The sequence below is a fragment of the Asparagus officinalis genome, chromosome 7 (assembly GCF_001876935.1).
Source record: "Asparagus officinalis chromosome 7, Aspof.V1, whole genome shotgun sequence".
Lineage (NCBI taxonomy): Eukaryota > Viridiplantae > Streptophyta > Magnoliopsida > Asparagales > Asparagaceae > Asparagus > Asparagus officinalis.
The window spans coordinates 147,585,629-147,608,298 of NC_033800.1; the positions used below are offsets into that span (position 1 = coordinate 147,585,629).

The following is a 22,670-nucleotide window of genomic DNA, read 5'->3' on the forward strand; positions in this document are numbered from 1 at the left end:
AACAAAAATCTAAAAAGAGCGCGAAGGCTTATACCTGAATCCATTGCTGATCTTGTTTTGTTTTGGATCTTCTAACCTTGGGTTATCTCTTTTAGCCGAATTTCTCTCTTAGCATTTGAGCGGTGAAGCAGAATTAGAGAATGTTGTAATCCTAGATTAGCCGACCATAACCCCTCCTATTTATAAGAGGTTGTACTTTTGTAATATTAGCCCCTCAATAAATCACAATTACAAAACCTGCGTATCTGCACATATAACCCCATGATTATATTTAAATACCATTAACCCAACTAATTGATCACCTTTAGTGAGTTATCCTGACAAGATAGAAATTACACATTGATTAATCATATGTCCCACAAAAGTCATTTATAAGTATTAAATCCAACAATTCTCCACTTGGCGCACGCATATGATCCTTAAATTGGCTATAACCTTATGAGCTCAAGAATTGCTCTATCACTGAAAAGGTATTTTCCGACAATCTCACGTCATTGACTTATATCAATATAGAGAATCAAGCGCATTCGTCACATAATCGTGACTCGACCCATCACATGGTCACATATTTCCAATTACAATCAAATTGACATAGATCAATCATGGAGTGCGCATGAAAATTACATGAATGTGATCAGCTACTGTCTATTTCAACTGCGTCCTTGGTTTTGCGTCAAAAGTTCGGTTTCGTATGTGAATTCATTAATATCTTCGCGTCGATTACAATAATTCAAAAGAAATATGTCTTTTTATAAGCACTTCTTTTACACAACAAAAGGAAAATTACGAACTCTGAAAACAAACGCAGGACACGTTGTTTGCGCATCGCTGCTTGCCGTTGGCGATCTTTGCCTGTCGATGTGCGGCGAGCCGCTTTTACTCGTGGACCACCGATCACAGCATTATCTAATTTATTATGTTGATTATTTTTGAACCGTGACGGGTTAATGATTTCTCCTTCGTTTATCGACAGTAAGAATTGAAGCGAATATTCTTTATCGAATGTAAGATGTTCACTCTTTCCAAAGATGCAAGTCTGAGCCTTAAGCATCTCTAGGACTCGCTAGAATGCTTCTTGAGGATGTTTGTTGAAGAAGGAAGACTCTCTCTCTGCTCTAATTTCACCAAAACTCAAGGCTCTCTGCCTTCTAATCTCTCTTGCGAAAATGCTCAGCCCCCCGTCAATGATGTCCATAGGGGGTATTTATAGCCTCCTTGCGACATAACTGAGAAATAGACCGATCAACGACTATCCCTTTGACCGCGACATCCCGGACTGCCAGCGGCTATTGCGCGCTGGCAGCATGGACTGCAGCGTCTATTGGCGCTGCCCAGCATGAATGCAGCGGCCACAAGGGGCAGTTACCAGCACGTTCCATCGTGCTTGAAAACTGTCCTCCCACGACTTTTAACCCACCTTTTTCGTGGTAACTGCTTTGTACACGTCAGCACACGTTCTTTATTTCTGATACGCCGCCAGCGTAGACTTCACATAATCATCACATAACTACCTCGTAACCGCTATGTAGCATCCCCTATAGTATCCGCGCGCACCATGGATTGCTCGCCAAGCCGCGGCACTATGAACTGCCGGCGTCTAGCCGGCGGCACTATGAGCTGCCGCCTGTAGCCGCGGCACCATGAAGCCTGCCGCGCCCACACGCTGTAGTTTGCATTGTTCTGTGAATTCACATTGTTTATGTTGATTCACAGATCCTTTGCTTCCTTTGGGCTTGGTATGATCTCCCATGACTTAGATACTATGTTTATCACCTTCTCTTTGTCTGAGTGGCATATTTTAGGATGTTCTGTAAGGCATTTTTGACGCTCTACAGATACCCCCTCCAAAGTATCACAGACTCATCATTTTGAGAGGAGTCTGGCGACACTTGGATATGATTAAGTTTTCCTTGCAATTTCTTTAGTACTTTTGGTTGAGGAAATTGCGTTAGAACGGTTTTCGTGAATGGCTGTCAATCCTTGATTCTTCATCTTTTAGCCTATTCAGCGCTTTGTAGAATAGCTAAATTCCTCCGGTGCTGCGTTATCGGTGACCGGTTGTCGAAGTCTTGAATTTGAACTGCGTCGAAGAATAGAAAATAGTTATACTGCTATGCCCTCTATTGGAGTGTTCGGGAAATAGTGTACCTCATATAACCCGTTGGGAGGTAAATCAGGTTATTCTTAAGAATATTTGAGTAATATTCTCAGCAAACTTCCTGTGAGATTAGGGAAAAAGTTTAGACTCGTACCTATGGGATGTAGTCTGCGTCTCTTGTTTGTTGGTAGAGATGAACCCTGTAATGGAGAGGAAGAATTTTATATTCTATCTCTTGGTCTCTTTTGTTGTAGAGATGCAACCCGATGATGCGAGAGAAGAATTTTATATTCTATCTCCTGGTCTCTTGTTTGTTGGTAGAGATTGAAACCCAGATTGATGGAGAGGAAGAATTTTATATTCTAATCTTCCTGGTCTCTTGTTTGTTTGGTAGAGATAAACCCCAGAATTGCGAGAGGAGGAATTTTATATTCTATCTCCTAGGTCTCTTGTTTGTTGGTTAGAGATAAACCCAGAATCGCGCGAAGAAAAAGAATTTTATATTCTATCTCCTGAGTTAAAGAAACTTCAAAGTGGGATCTTCCACTTAGAGAATCTGGATGGTTTGAATAATCCTAAACTGTCATAAGGTTTGATTACTCATTCAAAAGTGCTACCCTTCGCTTCCAAAAATGAATCAAAGGAGATTTGCGTTGTGGTCTTAACTGTAGTAGGGTTTGACCAAGTTGGGAGTTTTGCAGACGATCCTAACTGTAGGAAGGTTTGATCGCCAATTTGTGGATCTCTCGTTCATGGACGAATCAAGAGGAGATTTTGGCTTTGGTCCTAACTGTTTTTAAAGTTTGACCAAGATGGAAATTTGAGCACGATCCTAACTGTTTAAAGGTTTGATCGTTCAATTTGTGGATTGTGGGACCTCTCGTTCATGAGAGGAATCGAGAGGGCATTTTGCGCTTTGTCCTAACTGTTTAAAAGGTTTGACCAAGATGGGGAATTTCGAGACGATCCTAACTGTTAAAGGTTGATCGTTCAATTTGTGGACCTCTCGGTTCATGGTAGGAATCGAGAGGGATTTTGGCTTTGGTCCTTAACGTTTTAAAGCGTTTGACCAAGATGGAATTTGAGACGATCCTAACTGTTTAAGGTTGATCGCTTCATTTGTGACCTCTCGTTCATGGAAAGAATCGCGAGGCGATTTTAGCTTTTGGTCCCTAACTGTTTAAAGTTTGACCAAAATGGCAATTGAGAGCTGAAGATTGATTTAAAGAAGTGATCGCAATCTCATTCTCAGCCAAAAGAGTATTCAGAAGTTATAGTAAGAGTTTTTAGTGCTTATCACTTTGTTCATAATGATCGGGTTATCGCCTAAGAATATTAACATTAAACATTCTTCCGGGACTTTACCCGTTATATGATTTATCCAACCCCAGCTTCCTTTGGAACGGCTCTGTTTAACATTGATACTCCAGTATGGATTAATCGAGAAGCAGTTTATACTATTATACTCTTTGGAGTTGTGGCGGAACAGGTTTATACTCGTGCCACCACTGCGAGTTTGGGGGAAAACAGTTTATACTCGTGTATCCGATGGAGAGTAAGTAGGGGAAAACAGTTTATTACTCATGTATCCGATGGGAGTAGCGGCCGAAAACAGTTTATACTCATGTATCCGCATGGCATATGGCGAAACAGTTTTATACTCATGTATCCGATGCGAGTATGGTCATCTTTTTTATTTTTTTAAAGTTAGTTGCATGGACTTGCTTTCGCCATTTTGACCCGTGAGTCAAGTTAATGCTTGGATTTTATTTTTGAAGTCCGAAGCAAATCTCAGGGGATGAAGAACCTTCTGTCGTGCGCCACAGTAGTTTGGATCCGTAAATCCTCTTAGCTCCATCCTGATCTTTAATAGGTTGGGTAGCTCGATTTTGTCATTGGCCAGGAGGTATTCCAGATGGCTGGAGCTTTCATCATCTTCGCAAAGAATACTCCTTTTGAACCTCGGATCGAGAGTCGCATCCAACGAGCAGAGCATTGCGGTTGGCCCTCTCTCAGCTTTCTTCTTTTAAGAAAAGTGTTCAGCTTGTTCACCCCGAGATTTTAACTCTTCCAATGTTGTGGATGGCACGACCCCCAGAAGCTTCCAGGACATCGATGGAGAGGTTATTGTGGCATGTTTTGCAGGATAACTCGCCTCCTGTAATAGGATCTCTGCAATTCATTGCTTTGCCCAACGGAAAACGCTTGACAAAATCTTCGACTTGACTCTCGTCTTTTTGCTTCTCATCTAGAGGGTCCGATTGACACTTCGGCGTCATCATCAAAGAAGTTGCTGAGGTAACAATTCTATGTCATCCCAGCAATTGATGCTCCTGTTGACCTCACCGATCCCCGGACCAATCCGAAGGCGCGGCACGAAGGGGTGCCCAACGATGACCCGGGGATCATTAAGGCCTCTTTCCAGAGATTATGCCAATGAGACTTGAAATAATCAAGTGTTGAATCGGCGGAACTCTTCCCTTCAAACGGATGCGTGTGAAAGTAATCAGAATTGAATTTGTCGAGGGTATGGTATTGAACCCCATTCCTCGGATAAGCGACATGGAATACACGTCTTCTTAAAACAATATCTTGAGCCGTCATCAAAGCCATTGCATTTTGTCTTCAAGTTTTTTGCATTTCTCCCGTCATCGTCTCCATTTTATATTTCTGAATGATGTCGATTAAAGAATAATTGCGACCACCCCCAGTGAGAGGTGCTATTAAACACCCCCAATATCGTTATTGGTAGGATCCGTTTAAACCACCCCAGCGTGTTGTCATTGGAGGTTATCAGCCCCATGAATGACTTCACCACCTCTGGATCACTGTCCTCTGTACAACATTCCGAGTGTGGTGGCTGGATTCAATTCGCTTGATTGGAGCTCAGGAGGTTGCAGGCCTGTTGATGTTAACAGCTTCTCTCATTTGGGATAGCCAACTTCATTTCTGTCTTCACTTCGCTCTAATATTCTTTCACGTTGTTTTGGCTAGAGCTTTTCCTGAAGTATTTGAGTGAACTGATCAGCAGTGATTGTGAAACTTCTCTGATTTGTCCTGCTGGCTAGACATTTATCATCAGAAGCGATTGCGAATAAGTGTCCGAGTAATTCCATCCTCCGAGACATTCCTTCTTGGATTCTCTTGTAGTCTCTGGTCTGATAAGCTCTAATTGAGTCGAGGACATTCCTTTTTTTGGCAGCAATTCTTGGATGACTTTTCCTTTCGCGGGAAAAAGTCCGGGATTGAATCATTTGAATGCGTTTAGACTTTCTTTCTATCAGCCTTACCTTGTTGATGGATGACTTCAGGAATCATCATTGTTGCGGCCAGCTGATTTTCTTTTTGCGGCAAATTTCTCAGCTTAGGTTTGCATAATGCAGAGACTTTTCGTGGCATTGATTTCTCGTTTGAAACATCACATTCTGATAATGCTGTTTTGACGAGTCCGTGCACAAAGGAACAACGAGAGTTTATCTCTCGAATAACTCTCCTTCGAAAATTATTTTCACAACCTCAATTTGATAATACGATTCATTGGTATTGATTGCAAAAATTTCGTATCGTCTTTTGGTATTGATCTCCCAGGTATGACGATAATCATTGGTGAATTGCGCTCTTCTTCTTGGAGTATAAAACCTTGCTTTGTGTCCTTGGCATTCTCAGGCACAATTTATTTTTGTCTTTAAGCCGATCAAAGTTATGTTCGGGCAGTCGCCACGTTTAGAACCACCCCCTTGTGGCGTTATGCGAGTACTTAACGGGCTCCGAATGCCTATTTTGCATAAGTCCAGATTTGAAATCCAACTTGGCACGAAGTTTTGCGTGATTCTTTGCGTCACCAATCTCTTTGAATTAATCATGGCTATATGGTTTTAGATCTCAAGTTTTATGATGTAGATCTAACAATTTTATGAGAATAATGGGTATGCTTCGTACCAAACATAAAATTTTTGTTTGGTAGTGACGCGGATGCTTTTTCTCCATACATTTAAACTAGTATTTAGACCTGTGTAAAGCACGGTTTCTAAAAGATTTTCTGCAAATTCCCAGGAGAAACTGATTTTACCGTACACAAATGATCTTATGTGTCCAAAATTTGTGCTCCTTTATCGAAGGCTAGATACCTAGTTCCTGCATCAAGATTTAATTCCATTAGTATAAGCACTTAATAGTTTTATCAAGTAAGAAAGATCCCCTAATACTGAAAGCCGTAGCACGAAACAATGTGTTACTATAAAGTACAATTTGAATATAGTTTAGTAAATTATCTTGCAAGAATGTAAAGACAGTTTAAGTATGTTAAGAAGCATGGTTTTAAGTGGGGAAATATTTTCTTCACATTCGTCGTTAATCAAATTCATACATAAGTGGTTAGAAACATATTGAACATATATATGCGAGGGTAGACACCATAATTGTACAGTACCTTTTAGAATTTTCATAGATGTATGTACACAGCTGATAGATGCGTTAAAATATTCTACATACTTAATTGAACACTAATTCCTCAGTCCATAATGCTCATATTAATTAAAACTATATATTAGACTCAAAAGTATGACAACAAATCTTTGTCACTGTAAACAGAAGATACTCACAAATAGATGTTCTATGTCTTTGAATGTAGAGAACATCTACAACGCACTTTCTATAGAAGTTAATCGAATTAAAAAAACTATTTATCATCAGTAACACTGGTATATCTTGTGCACACGTCATTAGCATTTATATATCTAATGTATGATAAATTTAGAATTTCTTCCAATAGTTTGATAGTTCGGATTACTATGGCAGAAAAACATGAAAAAGGCCAACATACAGCTTTTGATGTTGACTAAATTATGGAGGGTATATTTGGTGGATTACAATTTGCGAGCAATATGTCAATGAAGCGTGTTCTTTACGCAGGTTATATAAACTATCCATGATGGAGGCACACACAAAAATGATCACCTCAACACATTCAATTAATATCTTTAAGGTTAAGGATACAAAGGATGATAATTTCAGTCATTACTTTACATGTTAGGTTGCATTAGCTCAAATATATCGAAGGCGCAAATCATCTTGCAATTAAAAATTAGGGAGAAAAGTACACTAAATCAACATCCTCTTTTTCTTCTAATTTGTGTTTGCTAATTTTGGATAAATAATGAGTTCCAATCATCCCTAATTCTAATTAATGCTCAAATCTTAACTATATCACTCTTATTTTCTCTTATTTTCCAAAAAATAAGCTTCGATCAAATACAATTTGAAATAGAAATCATAGAATTTGAATCATTACTAAAATCAAGAACACATCAAAAACATCAAAAGCAGATTGTATTAGATCAATAACCCCTAAACATCAAAAGTAGATTAGGAGTAGATTAAATCAACAAAAGAAATTAAGATACATTTTCCCATGATATAATGTGCTAAATATATCATTACTCCTTAAGTTCCCACTACCTAATTGCTTCATTATTTTCCCATGTCTTTGCCTCAAAATAAACTCCCCGTCTGCTATGTAATTAGTAAATGCAAATATCATATCCAGGTGGGTAATTTCTTTCATAAGATATATAAGCAGCTAATCTCTAGCCTAGCAATATTGAAACTATAAAAAATGTGATATCTAAGAGCTCATTTCAATAATAAACTGAAGTTATCAGCCTCACATGCCCTGAATTATCCTTTGGGAAGGGAAACAACCATGATCCATCTAAGTTCATGCATTTCTTGTCTACCTACAATAACAAATAATCTATGCACGAAGATAAATTCAACAGAGAATTCAAGAAACATTTAACCAAGAGATAAGTGCACCAAACAAATTCTAGAATAACACGCCATCAGATAATTTATTTCATTTCAATTTATCACATTTCTTGCTGTTTTTCTTAAGAATCCATCTAAGTTTCGTGTATTTATTTATTTACAGCATATTTATTTACATTTTCATAGCACAGTAACATAAAGAAACAAATGCACTACTCAAATTCTTACATCAAGATGTTGGGGAGCTGTTGTTGCCAATCCAACTGTCACTGCAGCAAGCCCTAATAATCCTCCCTACACACAATAACAAAACTTTACAATCTTCTAAGAACCCAAAAATTTTTAATAAAAAAATAGAGAATCCAAGAAATAAACCTTTCAATGATTCGTCTGTGGTGAATAAGTAAACTCCATGGTCAAAATACTAATCACAACGCTTATCTTCTCATGGTCGCCAGTGACTGCTAATTGCTTCACTATCCCTTCAATCTACATTTAACAGCAGCCTAAACCCTAAAAACTCAAACAAAGCCCTAAATCGACCGAAGAAGTAAACAAAACCCTAAAAAATTCACACAAAACCTTAAAAAATTCACACCTCGAGAGCGGCGATCTTTCGCTTCTCGTACAGCTTGTCGGCTAACCCTCGCTGGACCATGACCGGAATCGCATCGCCCATTGCTTTGCTGTTTGATCGAGATTCAACTTTGAGATTGGTAACAGAGAGTTATTGGAGGATGACATCAGCGTCGACGAATCACGGGAGATCTGAAGGAGGAGAAAGAGAGTGGAAAATCGCTGGTTCTTCTCCGATTCAAGGGGAGCAATAACTGTTGTGAGAGTGGGTGTTAGATAGTGGTTATTGGAACCATTTTTAGATTATTTTTGAAAGTTACTATTCATTAGATGTTTTTTTGTTGTTCTCCTTTAGTAATAAAGAAGTAGATGTGCCCACTTAAAAATAGTCCCTATTTGATTATCCACCTATTAAATGGGCGGATGAGAAATGACCACATCAACTACAAGCATACCCATTATTATCATATTATATGCATGTTAAATGAGACTCGTTTTAAATATGTCACTACCTAGTGTATATTTATGTTGTGCTTCCCTTTGTCAATCATATAATTTTCAAATGAATTATGCATGAAATTTTAAAGAAAAATGCCCCATGGATCCGAAAATGACCAGCTCATTATGCAATTAAGGAAGGACACCTCACCTGTCCCCTTTTATCTGTCCTATTTTTGGGTCCCCAATTTTAAATTTAAGAAAGAGCGTTGGAGAATGAAAATAATAGAACCTCTAGAGAAAATATAATATAGTATATGATATATAGTGATATAATATATATAATATATATATATATGTAGTATATATATATATTAATATATACTATTATTATAGTATTATATATATATTATATATATAGTAGTATTATATGAGTTAATGGGTATCCTTGCCATAGGAGGGGATTTTCGCTTCCTTGACGTCTCTAAAATCACATGATGAGCCGACATTATGGATGATCCGCTCCCGGTTAAAGCTTGATCTACATTATTTAAACCCAACACACCAAGATTGGTGAAGATCCGATCGTCGTTTGGACCCTCCATCGAGCCATGGTGCAAAAGTCTATTCATCAAAAAAACCGTAAAATTGATAGCTGAGTGGATGAAGGGTCAAACGACGACGTGTTCACGCCCAAACTTGCGTGCCGGGAGGGGTGGTGGCGAGTTGTGTTGGAGTTTAGAATATGTAAATCAAGTTCAACGGAGCGGATTCATCCACTATGTGCCTTCTCAATTCATGTGTTTTAGGATGTGGCGGTGCGTCATAGAAGGAAACCTCCCCTCATATGAATGATACCCATTAACTATCTCTCTCTCTCTCCTCGTCTCTTATTATATATTATATATCATATATATATATATATGAGTATTATATGAGAGCGCAGGGGACGAGAGAGACTCGGAGAGAGAGATGAGAGAGAGAGAGAGGAGAGAGGAAAAGGGGGGATTGCATTCAACGAGAGAAGAATTGGATAGAAGTGCCCATTCAATTTAAAATTACCACTTTACCAAATACAATGAAAATTTTTCTTAAAAACTCAACTAATGATTGAGGAATTTCCTATCATACTTCACTTTTGCCTACCCTCACAAGGATTTTTACTCAGGAGTGTACACACTGTGAGCCCCAAGCCAGCCCACTCTAGGAAATATTGGGCCCAAAACGATAGTAAAAGCCCATTACACCAGGCTCGCCCACTTTCTCGGTTTCGGAAAGCTTTCCTCCCCCCTTCCATCGATCCCAAATCCGAAAGGAGAGAAGCAAATAAACCCTAAATCAAAATCCAGCAATCGATCAAAATCAATGGCGCAATCTTCATTCGTTCAATGGATCCTCAACCCCCGTCGCAACCCCTTGGCCGCCATGCACCGCAACGCCGTCGCCACTCGCCTCAAGAAATACGGTTAGGGTTTCATTTCTGCAAACTTTTGGATCCGGTTTTAGATCTGAGCACCAAATTCATCATCAGTTTGTTTAATTTTTTTATTGCTTTGGTTAGGGTTGCGCTACGATGACCTCCACGATCCCATGGAGGATCTGGACATCAAGGAGGCGCTGAATCGGCTTCCTCGAGAGATCGTTGATGCTAGGCACCAGCGCATCAAGCGCGCCATGGATCTCTCGATGAAGCACGAGTATCTTCCTCAAGAGCTCCAGGTAATTTCTGCTTTTTTTTTCTTTTTAAATTGTGGATATGTGAGGAAAAGCTTCATCGCTGGGGAAATGCTAGGTAGATGGAAAAGCTTCAATTTTATGTTTTATGGGTTTTCGTGATGGATCGATGCTTAGACCTGAAATAAATGCATATAGTGTTGCCCTGTGTGGCTATGGGCAGGGGAGGATCTACATACAGTCTAGGGGGGGCCACGGCCCCCCAAAATTTGGGAAAAAAAATTAGGGTGCTCTATTCCTCAAGCCCCCTCAAATTTTTTTTTTTTTTTGGGGGTGAGGTGGGGGGAATTAGGGTGCTCTATTCCTAATTTGGGGAAAAATTAGTTTGTGAATATTAATTATTTGAGGGGTTTTATGTATATATTAATAGTAAATACATTACCATGAGCAGCAACAAGATTAATAAAGGAGGTTTCATTGAAATTGGAAATTTATGAAGAGGTATTTAGCGAATGGTTATTCTTAAGGGGGTTTATTAATAAAGGGGGTTATTCTTAAGAGATTAATAAAGGGGATTTCATTGAAATAGGAAAAGATAATGTATCTTCACTCCATCGTAATGCTGAAAAAGCATGTGAGGATTTGATGAACCAACCGCAGCATATAACAAGATGATTCGACAACTTCAATGCTGAACAAGTTGCAACAAATCGTCTTCGGTTAAGAGCTCACATACTTGTGGTGTGATTGCTTGCACTCCAAGGGATTCCGTTTAGAGGCCACGATGAGAAATCTAGTTCGTCCAATCGTGATAATTTTCTTGAATTTTTGGATGTGCTGGCCATGGAGAATGACGAATTTTCAAAGGCAATTGCGAAAGCTCCCAAAAATGCCAAATATACAAGTCATGATATTCAAAAACAAATACTTCATGTGTTTTCAGTGAGATTGAAAAATGCAATTCGTGAAGAAATTGGAGTTGCCAAGTATTGCATTATTGTTGATGAAGCCCGTGATGAGTCAAAAAAAAGAGCAAATGTCTATTGTGTAGTGGTTTGTGGACACTAATGATTCATTCAAGAAAAGAGCATTATTGTCAAGTTTTATGCACAAGATTTTACAAGTGAAGAAAAAGAGAGTTTGAAGATGTAACTGAAACATTATGAGCATAATGTAGTCAAAGGGTCAGATTTCAAAACTCTTTCAACCATTTCTGAGTTGTGTCAATGGTTGGTAAAGACTAATAAATCTGCTACATACGACCTCATTTTTAGAGTGATCGTACTTGTGCTTACTCTTCCAGTTTCTACTGCTACTGCAGAACGATCATTCTCAGCTATGAATATCGTCAAAACTAGGCTTCGAAGCAAAATGGATGATGCTTTCCTCTCCGATGTATTAATGGTGTTTATTGAAAGAGAAATTGCTAAAAGTCTGAGCATTGATGCTATCATTGAAGACTTTAAAAATTTTAAGGAACGTCGAATTCCTTTTAGTTAGAGAAATTTTAGTTATAAAAAAATAGATGATGCTTATTTGACTATTTTCTATATAATATTTGTCTTCCTCTTTTGAAATATTTTGGAGATATTGATGTTGGCTATTCTACTCGTTTTATTTAGGTTGTGGTATATCTCTTGTGAATAAAATTACATTAAGAAAATTTTTTATCTATCTTTTGTACGCGGTCCCCCCAGAACTAAAATCCTGGATCCGCCCCTGGCTATGGGTTTGGGAAAATGCGGATGCCATTTAAAAGGGGGGGGCGATTTTGACAGGATTGATGATGGTGCATGGCACATGAAAGCTGAAAAGGCACGTTTAATTATGGATAAAATAGATATTGTTTTCAATTAATGATAACAAAAAACTAAAATGGCCGTCAGTTGTTGTCATCCCTTCAGATAATGGCAGCTGTTTTCATATCTGTTGGATATATATATATAAAGAGGATGTTATATAAGTTGAATTATTTTTATTCAAGCAGGGTAGTTTAGTAGTCTATGATGCTATTATAGCACATCTTTCTTCAAATGAGAAAGGTCACCTCTGATTCTGTGAAGGAAACAAGCTGTCTAAAACACTGCATTGAGCATTGAATTGGATGATGAATGATGGGTGGATGAAGTGGCAGAATTTTAAACTAAATTGATGAGATTCCAACATCAGATGAGCGCTAATGACGACATAGAACATTGGGAGCAACCAAGTGTGAAGCGGAATTTTATTCCATTTTTTCTTGGTTAATTATATGGATGTTAGCCTATGGTCTTCTCTATTGAATGCCTCGGTTCAGTTCTTTTTTCTTGTTTGACCTCTGCCTGAGTCTTCAAAAATTATTGGTGAGATTGGCAATAATTTCTTAATCAGCTGGATATTAAAAAAAAACTTTGTTTGGTCGTGTATCTAATAAGTACCACTCAACCTTTTGGCTTGTGTTTCTCATGTAACTAACGAGGTGCATGTTCCCAATGAACTAATTTGCTATTGGAATATACCAGAACTAAGGAATTATGATACGCCTTGTATAAACTTAGAACACTTGACAATTGACATACACTAAAGCTGTACCTATGCATTGACAACTCAGTGTGTCTTCGACTATTCATGCATATTTTAGGGTTTTTTTCATCTTTAATGTGGTAGCCTTCGTGGATCGTTCATTTGCTTCCTGCTAAATACGTGCTACTATTACCTTCAAGACTCAAGAGTGTAAACATACAATGATACCGATAATAAGTACTTAACTAGAGACTTTTATTTATTTGAATGAGCTTAATAGTTCCCCTTTCTTGAATTGTGCAACACCTTTTTTGCTGCCAATATTGCAAAATTTTTAATTATATTGAAATATGTTTTCCTAGGAAGATTTCAAACTTAATATTGTCGTGGTGTTACATCTAGTTTTGGCATGTTTATGAACATACATATGTATGATATTTATTTTTTTTCTAGTCACAGTTCTAATTTTAATTATCAAGACTAACCTGGATAAGTTCCTTTGTTCCTAACAGGCACTACAAACTCCCTTTAGAAGCTATCTTCAACCTATGCTGGCTCTTGTAAGTAGTTCTTATGGACTAATACTCTCGACTTTTTGTTTTTATCTTTGTGATATCCATTTATAGTCAGTTGATGATAGTTTGATATCTATATTCATTTACATTACCTACATTGATAGGACAAGCTTTGGTAATTTTAATCATATAGCAATTTACTCGAAACTTATCTTTAGAAGCTATCCTCAACCTATACTGGCTCTTGCAAGTAGTTCTTATGGACTAATACTCTCACCTTTTTGTTTGTATCTTTGTGATATCTTTTTATAGTCAGTTGATGATAGTTTGATATCTATATTCATTTACATTACATGCACTGATTAGACAAGCTTCGGTAATTTCGATCATATAGCAATTGACTATCATTTCGTGGGTTGTAAGCCATGAATTTTGTCCATTATGTACGTTTTGACAAATGGCGATTAATTTGACAAATTGCAAAATTAGCGATTTTCATGAGATATATCTCACGATTTTTGTCCATTTTAAAAAAAATGGCAATTAATTATGCAAACTAGAAAATTCACAATTTTTGTCCATGTTTTCTCACATTAGACCAAATGGCTGTAATTAAGCAAACTAGAAAATTATCGATTTTCGCTGGCTATAACTGACGATTTTTGCCCATTTTAGCCAAATGGTAATTACTTATGCTCGCTAAAAAATTCATGATTTCATAGGCTATAACACGTGTTTCCCCCCATTTTGATTAATAAGCAATTAAATGCGTAAACTAAAAATTTTACGCTTTTCAAGGCCTATAATTCATGATTTTTGTTTATTTTTGTACATTAATTAATTCGACCAAAAATTATCAATTTTCGAGGGTTCTCCATTTCGCATGTTTCAATGAAATGCTAATTAATTGCTCGAAATCGAAATTAGTGATCTATGAGATATAACACAATTTGTTTCATTTCAACAATATGACAGTTAATTATGCAAACTGGAAAATTCGTGATTTTCGTCTTCCATAATCTATGATTTTTATTTATTCTTATTTGTTCGGACCAAGTGGCAATTAATTAGGCTAACTACAAAACTAGAAAATTATTGATTTTTGCGGGCTATAACCCACGACGTATTCTTATTTTATTTGTTTCAACCAAATGATAATTACTTGCGCACACTAAAGAATTTGCGATTTCTGTGAGCTATAATCCAATGTCTTGTCATTTTTTTCGTTTTGACCAAATGGCATTTGAATATGCTAACTTGAAAATTCACAAATATTGAGGGTTATTATTTATGATATTGTTCACTTTTATACTTTTTGGCCACATGGAAATTAATTATGGAAACTAGAAAATTATCGATTTTCTAGGTAATATAACTTGTGAAATTTATTTATTTTGTACGTTTCGACATTATGACAATTAATTACGCAAACTTTAAAATTAGCAATTTCTATCAGTTATAACTCACATTTTGCCCCTTTCGAGTAAATGACAATTAATTATGCAAACTGGAAAATTCGCGATATTCATGGCACATAATGCATGACTTTTCTGCACTTTTATCCATTCAACAAAATGTCAATTAATTAAGCAAACTAGAAAGTTATTGATTTTTGTGGTATGTAACCCTTGATTTTTATTTGCTTTTGTTCATTCGCAGTTACTTACACTCATATTCGTGATTTCCGTTGGCAAGTCATGATTTTCATCCATTTTTTTCAACGAAATAATAATTATAAACGAAAACTCAAAATTTAACGATTTTCTGTTTCAACCAAATGACAATTATATATGATAACTCAAATTTGTGATTTTCTAGGGCTATTATTCACACTTTTTGTTCATTTTTGCATGTTCAACCAAATAGCAGTTAATTATGCAAACTCGAAAATTATCAATTTTAGTGGGTTGCCCACGACTTCTTTCATGTTTGTACATTTTTGACAAAATTGTAATTAACTATGAAAACTCCAAAATTTATGACTTTTGTGAGCTTTAGCTGATGATTTTTTTCTATTTTGTTCCATTTCATTCAAACGACAATGAATTGTGCAAATAGGAAAATTTGTGATTTTCATGGCGTATAAATCGTGATTTTTGTCCTTTTTTACCTATTTCAACGAAATGACAAGTAAGCAAATTAGAAAATTATCAATTTTTGTGGTCTGTACCCACATTATACGTTTTTTATTCATGTCTACCAAATAGCAATTTGTTATGCACACTCGAAGACTGGCGATTTTAGTGGGCTATAACTGATAATTTTTTTCGCATTTTTTGTTTCGACTAAATGGTAATTAAATGTGCAAACTAGAAAATTCGTGATTTTTAAGAGCTGTGATTAACCATTTTTATTCGTTTTGGACATTTCGACCAAATGCCAATTAAATATGCAAACTCGAAAATTATCGATTTTCTTGGGCTCTAACCCACAGTTTTTGTCCATTCTAAGTGTTTCAACAAAATGACACTTAAATAGAAAAACTCCAAAATTAATGATTTTCATAGGCTATAACTCACGAGCCTTTTCCATTGCGATCAGATGATAATTAATTGTGCAAACGGGTAAATTCATTATTTTCATGACCCATAACCCATTATTTTTTTTCATTTTTATACATTTTGACCAAATAGTAATTAATTAAGCAAATTGGAAAATTATTGGATTTGTAGGCTATAACTTACGATTTTTGTTTGTTTTTGTTCGTTGCGACCAAATAGCAATTAGTTACGCACACTCGAAATATCGCGAATTTCAGGGTCATAGCCCATTATTTTTTGTCATTCTTTCCATTTGACCAAATGGCACAATTGCAAACTCCAAATTTTGCGATTTTGAAGGGCTTTAATTTACGTTCTGTGTTCATTTTTGTATGTTTCAGCCAAATGACAATTATGCAAATGCAAAAATTATCAATTTTAGCTTTATAACCCATAAATTTTTTTCATTTTGTATTATTTAACAAAATGTGAATTACTTTTAACTCCGAAGTTAGTGATTTTTGTGAGCTGTAACTCACGATTTTTGTCCATTTAAGCCAAATGGCAATTAATTATGCAAACTGGAAAATTTACAGCTTTTGTGGCCTATAACACATGGTTTTTGTCTACCTTTATTCGTTTTGGCCAAATGACTATAATTTATGACAATTAATTAATCTAATAGGAAAATTATGTGCCTATGAATTTGTTTATTTTTGTTCCATTCAACCAAATGCTAATTATTTACAATCACAAATTCACAATTTTAGTGGGCTATAACGCATGATTTTCTTGCATTTTTTTCGTTTAGACCAACTGGCAATTTAGTACGCGAACTCAAAAGCTTGCTATTTTCAAGGGCTATAATTCACTGTTTTTGTTTATTTTTGTATGTTTTGACCAAATAACAATTGTGAAAACTCAAAAATTATGAATTTTCGTGGGTTGTAGCCTATGAATTTTCTCCATTTTGTACGATTCAAAAATATGACAATTAATTACGCAAACTCGAAAATTAGCAATTTCCAAGAGCTATAACTCATGATTTTTGTTGATTTTTTGACTATTTCTACCAAGTGCCAAATAATTATGCAAACTAGAAAATTCGCGATCTTCATGTCCTACCAATGATTTTAGTTCATTTTTTTTCCTGTTTCGACCAAAGGGCAGTCAATAAAGAAAACTAGAAAACTATCGATTTTATTTTGTTATAACCGACGTTTTTTCTTTATTTTTGTTTGTTTTGTCCAAATGATAATTATTTGCGCAGAGTTGAAAATTTGCGATTTTTGTAGGTTATAAACCATGAAAATTTTCCCGTTTTGTCCAAATACAACAACAATAACCAAGCCTTTATCCCAAATGTTTGGGGTCGACTACATGAATTCTATATTTTCATTCCATTCTGTTGCGGGTCATTTGCTTCATTATGTTAGTCTTAATCATATCATTCTTAATTGCTTCTGACCAAGTCATTCTAGGTCGACCTCTAGATCTCCTAGCCCTATTAACTCTAATATTATCAATTTTTCTAATTGGTACACTAAGGGGTCTCCTTTGTACATGACCAAACCATCTTAATCTATTCTCTCTCATTTTATTCTCAATAGGCGCAACCCCTAATTTACTACAGAAGTACTCATTGTTTATCTTATTTTTTAATGTATACCCACAAGACCATCGCAACATTCTCATTTCTGCTACACATTTTTTAACATGTTTTTAATTGCCCAACATTCTGACCCATAAAGTATAGTTGGTCTTATAATCGTCCTATAGAAATTTCCCTTTAGTTTCATTGGTGTTCTACGATCACATAAGACTCCCTAAGCACTCCTTCATTTCAACTATTCCGATTTGATTCGATGCACAACATCATCCTCTATCTCACCATCATGCCTAATGATAGATCCTAAATAGCGAAAGATGCACAACATCATCCTCTATCTCACCATCATGCCTAATGATAGATCCTAAATAGCGAAAATGATTAGTTTTAGGTATTTCTTTCCTCTATCTCACCATCATGCCTAATGATAGATCCTAAATAGCGAAAATGATTAGTTTTAGGTATTTCTTAGCCATCAATATGTACCATAGGCTCTTTTTCTTTCCTACTTTTACTAAAAATACATTCCATATATTCTGTTTTTGTTCTATTAATTCTAAAACCTTTAGACTCAAAAAGTTTGTCTCTATCTTTCTACTTTATAAATAATGTCTCTTCTAATTTTATCAACTAATACTATATCATCAGTAAATAATATACATCATGAGATTTCATCCTGAATGTGCTTAGTAAGTTGGTCCATAACTAATGCAAAAAGATAAGGACTTAAAACTGACCCTTTGTATAAACTTATGGTAATAGGAAATAGTTTAGTCTCTCCTTCATTAGTTCTTACTCTAGTTACTCATCATACATATCTTTAATCACATCAATATATATACTAGATACATATTTCTTTTCTAATACCCACCACATTACCTCTCTAAATACTCTATCATAAGTTTTTTCTAGATCGATAAAAATCATATGTAGATCCTTTCTTTTCTCTCTATATCTCTCCATCAACTGTCTCAAAATTTATATAGGTTCCATAGTTGACCTCCCAGGCATAAATCAAATTGATTTTCAGATATATCTTTTCTTAGTCTTTGCTCAATTATCCTCTCCCAAAGTTTCATAGTATGACTCGTGAGTTTTATACCTCGATAATTTGAACAACTTTGTATATCCCGTTTTTTCTTATATATCGGTATCAAAATACTAATCCTTCACTCATCCGGTATTTTTTTTGTCTCAATAATCTTATTAAATAGTTTAGTTAACCATCCTAAGCCTATATCTCCAAGATATTTCCAAACTTCAATAGGGATATTGTTCGGTCTGACGGCTCGTTCACTTTTTATTTTCTTTAGAGCATCTTTAACCTCGCTAATCTTCATTTTATGACAATATCTGTAGTTCCTATCATTCACTATATGGTCAAAATCTCTATTTTGCTCACTTGTTTGGTTATCATTAAACAATTGATAAAAGTAATCCCTCTACCTCTCTTTTATTTCTCCGTCGGTCACTAGAACTCTTTAATCCTCACTTTTAATACACCTAATATTACCCCAATCTCTACTCTTCCTTTCTCTAATCTTTGCAAGCTTACATATATCTTTCTCTCCCTCCTTAGATTCTTTCTTATAAAAAATTTCATAACCTTTGTATTTATTCTTACTAACCCTTTTTTCTTCTTTATTAGTTTATATTTTTCTAAGTTTTCCCTAGTTTTACACTTTTGCCACTCTTTATATAAATATTTCTTCTCTAATAACCTTTTGCACGCTCTCATCCCACCACCAACTCTCCTTACCATATAATCTACAACCTTTAGATTCTCCTAGTATATTTTAGCTATTTTTCTAATACAAGAAGACATGTTATTTCACATAATATTAGTCTCATTATCTATGTTCCATATATCTTCTTTAATTATCTTATTTTTAAAATGTATTAAATTCTCTCCTTTTAAATTTTACCATTTAGTTCTTAGTTTTTTGTTCATGTTAGCTTTTCTACTCCACTTTTTAATAGACATGTCTAAGCCCATCAATCTATGTTGTGTACCTAAACTCTCTATTGGTATAACTTTACAATCCTTGCATGTTAACCTATCCGTCATTCTAGTAAGAAAAAAGTCTATTTGACTATTATTAAAACCACTTTTAAAGGTTATTAAGTGTTCATCTCTTTTTCTAAAAGGTGTATTTGCTATTATCAAATTATACGATATTGCAAACTTTAGAATTGATTTACCCATATCGTTTTTATCTCCATACCCGAAACCTCCATGTATCCTCTCATATCCGTTATTATCCTTACCAACATGCCCATTAAGATTCCCTCCTATAAGTAATTTCTCTCAAAATGGGATTCTTTATACTAATTCATCTAATCTATCCCAAAATTTCCTTTTAGTACTTTCGGGCAAGCTTATTTGTGGTGTGTAAGTACTAATAATATTAATAACCTCTACACCTAAGATAACTTTTATTAGTATTATTCTATCTCCAACTCTTCTTACATCAACAACATTTTCTTTTATTATATTATCTACAATAACTTCCGCTCCTTACTTATTCTTCTCTTTTTTTCGTATACCAAAGTTTATATCCGGTCTTTTTAATTTCTCTAGATTTTTCACCTATCCATTTAGTTTTTCTTGTAAACTAATTATATTTGTTTCTTCTAATCATGACATCCACTAATTTTATTGTCTTTCTGCTAAGTGTACCTATATTCCAAGTAGCTAATCTAATTCTATTTTCTTGTAAAAGTTTCTTACCATTTTCCCTCTTGGGCCGTTCTAGTCTATGCCTATATTATTACTTATCCTATTAGAGGATTGTATATGCCTAATATTATTAGTTATTCTATTAGAGGATTATAGATCCTTAGAACACCTTTGCTTAGTTGTCATTACACCGGGGTGACATCGATGAACGCGTCGCTTCCGGGGGACGCCCTAGCAATCCATCATTGCTTACTTATCATTGCATCGGGGTGGGATCGATGCAACGCGTCGCGGCGGGGACGCCCCAACGAGTATATAATAAGATTCATTTTACATGTGAATCTGATTATGTTTTACACTGGCTGCCGGCTACCTAACACAACCCTTCTCCTTTATCCTGGCTTGAAATAGGCAGTGCTGAGTCTGCTGACAAACAGCATTGGCAGAGTTTGTTTCGTCCAAATCACAATTAAATATGCAAACTCGAAAATTCACAATTTTTGAGGGCTATAATTCTCAAGTTTTGTTCATTTTTGTACTTTTCGATCAAGGTTACTGAAAGCGTTGTGCAGGTGTCAGACCTGGTGCCTAGGGCCTAGGCGGGGACTAGGGTTATCCTTTTTTTTTTAAATTCTTACTTAGAATAATTGATAACTGATAATAAATTTCAATGTTATAGAAAACGCCAGGCCCGCTAGGCACTGGATTGGCGCTTAGCGCCTAAGTGGATTTTTTTATTCCCTTAAGTGGTGGTGGAGGTTATTTGGAAGTTGGAGGATGTAGATGAGGTGTGCATAGTGAGTGAAGAAGGCAAGAGGAGTTTGAAGGATGTTGGAAGACGTGGAGACTGTACTTGAAGAAATTATAGTCAGGGTCTTAAGCGATGCAGTCCGCGTTAAGCGGCACACAATCCCCTAGGCGCTTCCAAGACCTAGCCAGGCAACTTAGGTACCGCCTAAGCCTAGGCGTGTGTCTAGGTGGGAAAGATGCTAGCTTTTTAAAACATTGTCTGGTAATAAAACTCTTTGAAGACCTCCTTTTGTCCCTAAACGAATAAGTTATTGACTCCATGCAATATACATCATTAACAATTTTGGTAGTTACCTTTAAGGAAGTTTGAATATGATAAAAGAGATCAGAATATGTTCATAATTGTATCAGAGTCTTCTATGTCTTAATAAGGGAGTTGACAAACAGGTCTGGGTTAAGTATAATGTGAGGTATAATATAAAGTATGAGAAATGAGACTCTTAACATTGGTAGGCGATCAGTTTATTCCATCAATTACCTTAACGGAACTGATGTGTTTCGATTGTAGTCTTTAGAAATTTTTTTTGACTACCTTTGCATGGGTTTCATATCTTATTACTATGCGAGCAATTTCTTCAAAATCAAGATTGGATTCAAATACTATTGATTAATATCAGAACTATGTCATGTCAGTCCTTCACCTAACGATCAAACTTGCGCGGTGAAATACAGAAAATTGGGGATGTTTGTATTGATTTGCAAATAATGACTGGATTGAGGGCGACTGAGAAAAAGCAAATCAGATAAAAACGAGCGTAACAATCAGAATTTTCGCTAGAATTACTTTTGTTCATTTTCATTTTTCCATGAAATTTTGTCAGTTGAAGCCGTATAATGGCATCTTATGAACATGTTCCTTTTTTTTTCCGGTGACGAAACTCTTAATGGGCATCTTCCTATTGGTGGCAGGTGAAGAAGGAGAGAGCTGAAAGGGAGGCACTGGGAGCTTTGCCTCTGTTCCAGCGTACTCTCCCTTGAGGAGTCTTGCTTAAGATGCAGGGAATAAAATCAAGCAGCAATTGCAATTAGTGGAGGCTTGTACTGGTTTATGGTATCTGCGCCCAGAAATATTTTTGTTGATTGGCTCTGTTTGCCGTTTTATGAAATGCGGCATTCTTGATTTTTGGTTAAAAGACATTTTCACCCACTCATGCTTGATGAGCCTAATCATTTACTGTTTTCTTTTTCTATTTAAATAAAGTTTATGATTTTGTTACATCATGGATGCATGGTCTTCTAACTGTATTATGTATCCGTTCATTCTTTGAAATGTGTCCCATGAAATCTTCTACATTTATTTGTTTTATCGCTACAAAATGGCTTTATGATCCTGAAGTCTGAGACTTTGGAATGTGTTGTCTGGGATGTACATGTTAGTGTTAAAAAGCATTAGCGTTGGCTACGACTACGCTGCGTGCGCTAAACTATTTTACCATTCACTACATTAGATTCTGATACTTAAGCGATAAATTGCAAATAAAGTTAGCTTCGAGTACTCTGTACATTTATTTCCTTTCATCTC

The 22,670-nt window shown here is 35.8% G+C and overlaps 1 protein-coding gene across 1 annotated transcript; it reads left to right on the forward strand.

Moving 5' to 3' along the window:
* On the forward strand, nucleotides 10,132-22,473 carry LOC109850654 (cytochrome b-c1 complex subunit 7-2-like). The gene is made up of 4 exons (XM_020420709.1): nucleotides 10,132-10,343; nucleotides 10,440-10,597; nucleotides 13,567-13,614; nucleotides 22,058-22,473. The coding sequence occupies exons 1-4, from the start codon at nucleotides 10,244-10,246 to the stop codon at nucleotides 22,124-22,126; spliced, it is 375 nt and encodes a 124-aa protein (XP_020276298.1). The 5' UTR covers nucleotides 10,132-10,243; the 3' UTR covers nucleotides 22,127-22,473.

What these genes read in the sequence shown, in the direction of transcription:
- LOC109850654 (XM_020420709.1), top strand. Translation starts at nt 10,244, where the DNA reads ATGGCGCAATCTTCATTCGTTCAATGGATCCTCAACCCCCGTCGCAAC. An exon ending in CACTCGCCTCAAGAAATACG is followed by an intron (nt 10,344 to 10,439) that starts GTTAGGGTTTCA and finishes TGCTTTGGTTAG; the next exon opens with GGTTGCGCTACGATGACCTC. An exon ending in ATCTTCCTCAAGAGCTCCAG is followed by an intron (nt 10,598 to 13,566) that starts GTAATTTCTGCT and finishes TGTTCCTAACAG; the next exon opens with GCACTACAAACTCCCTTTAG.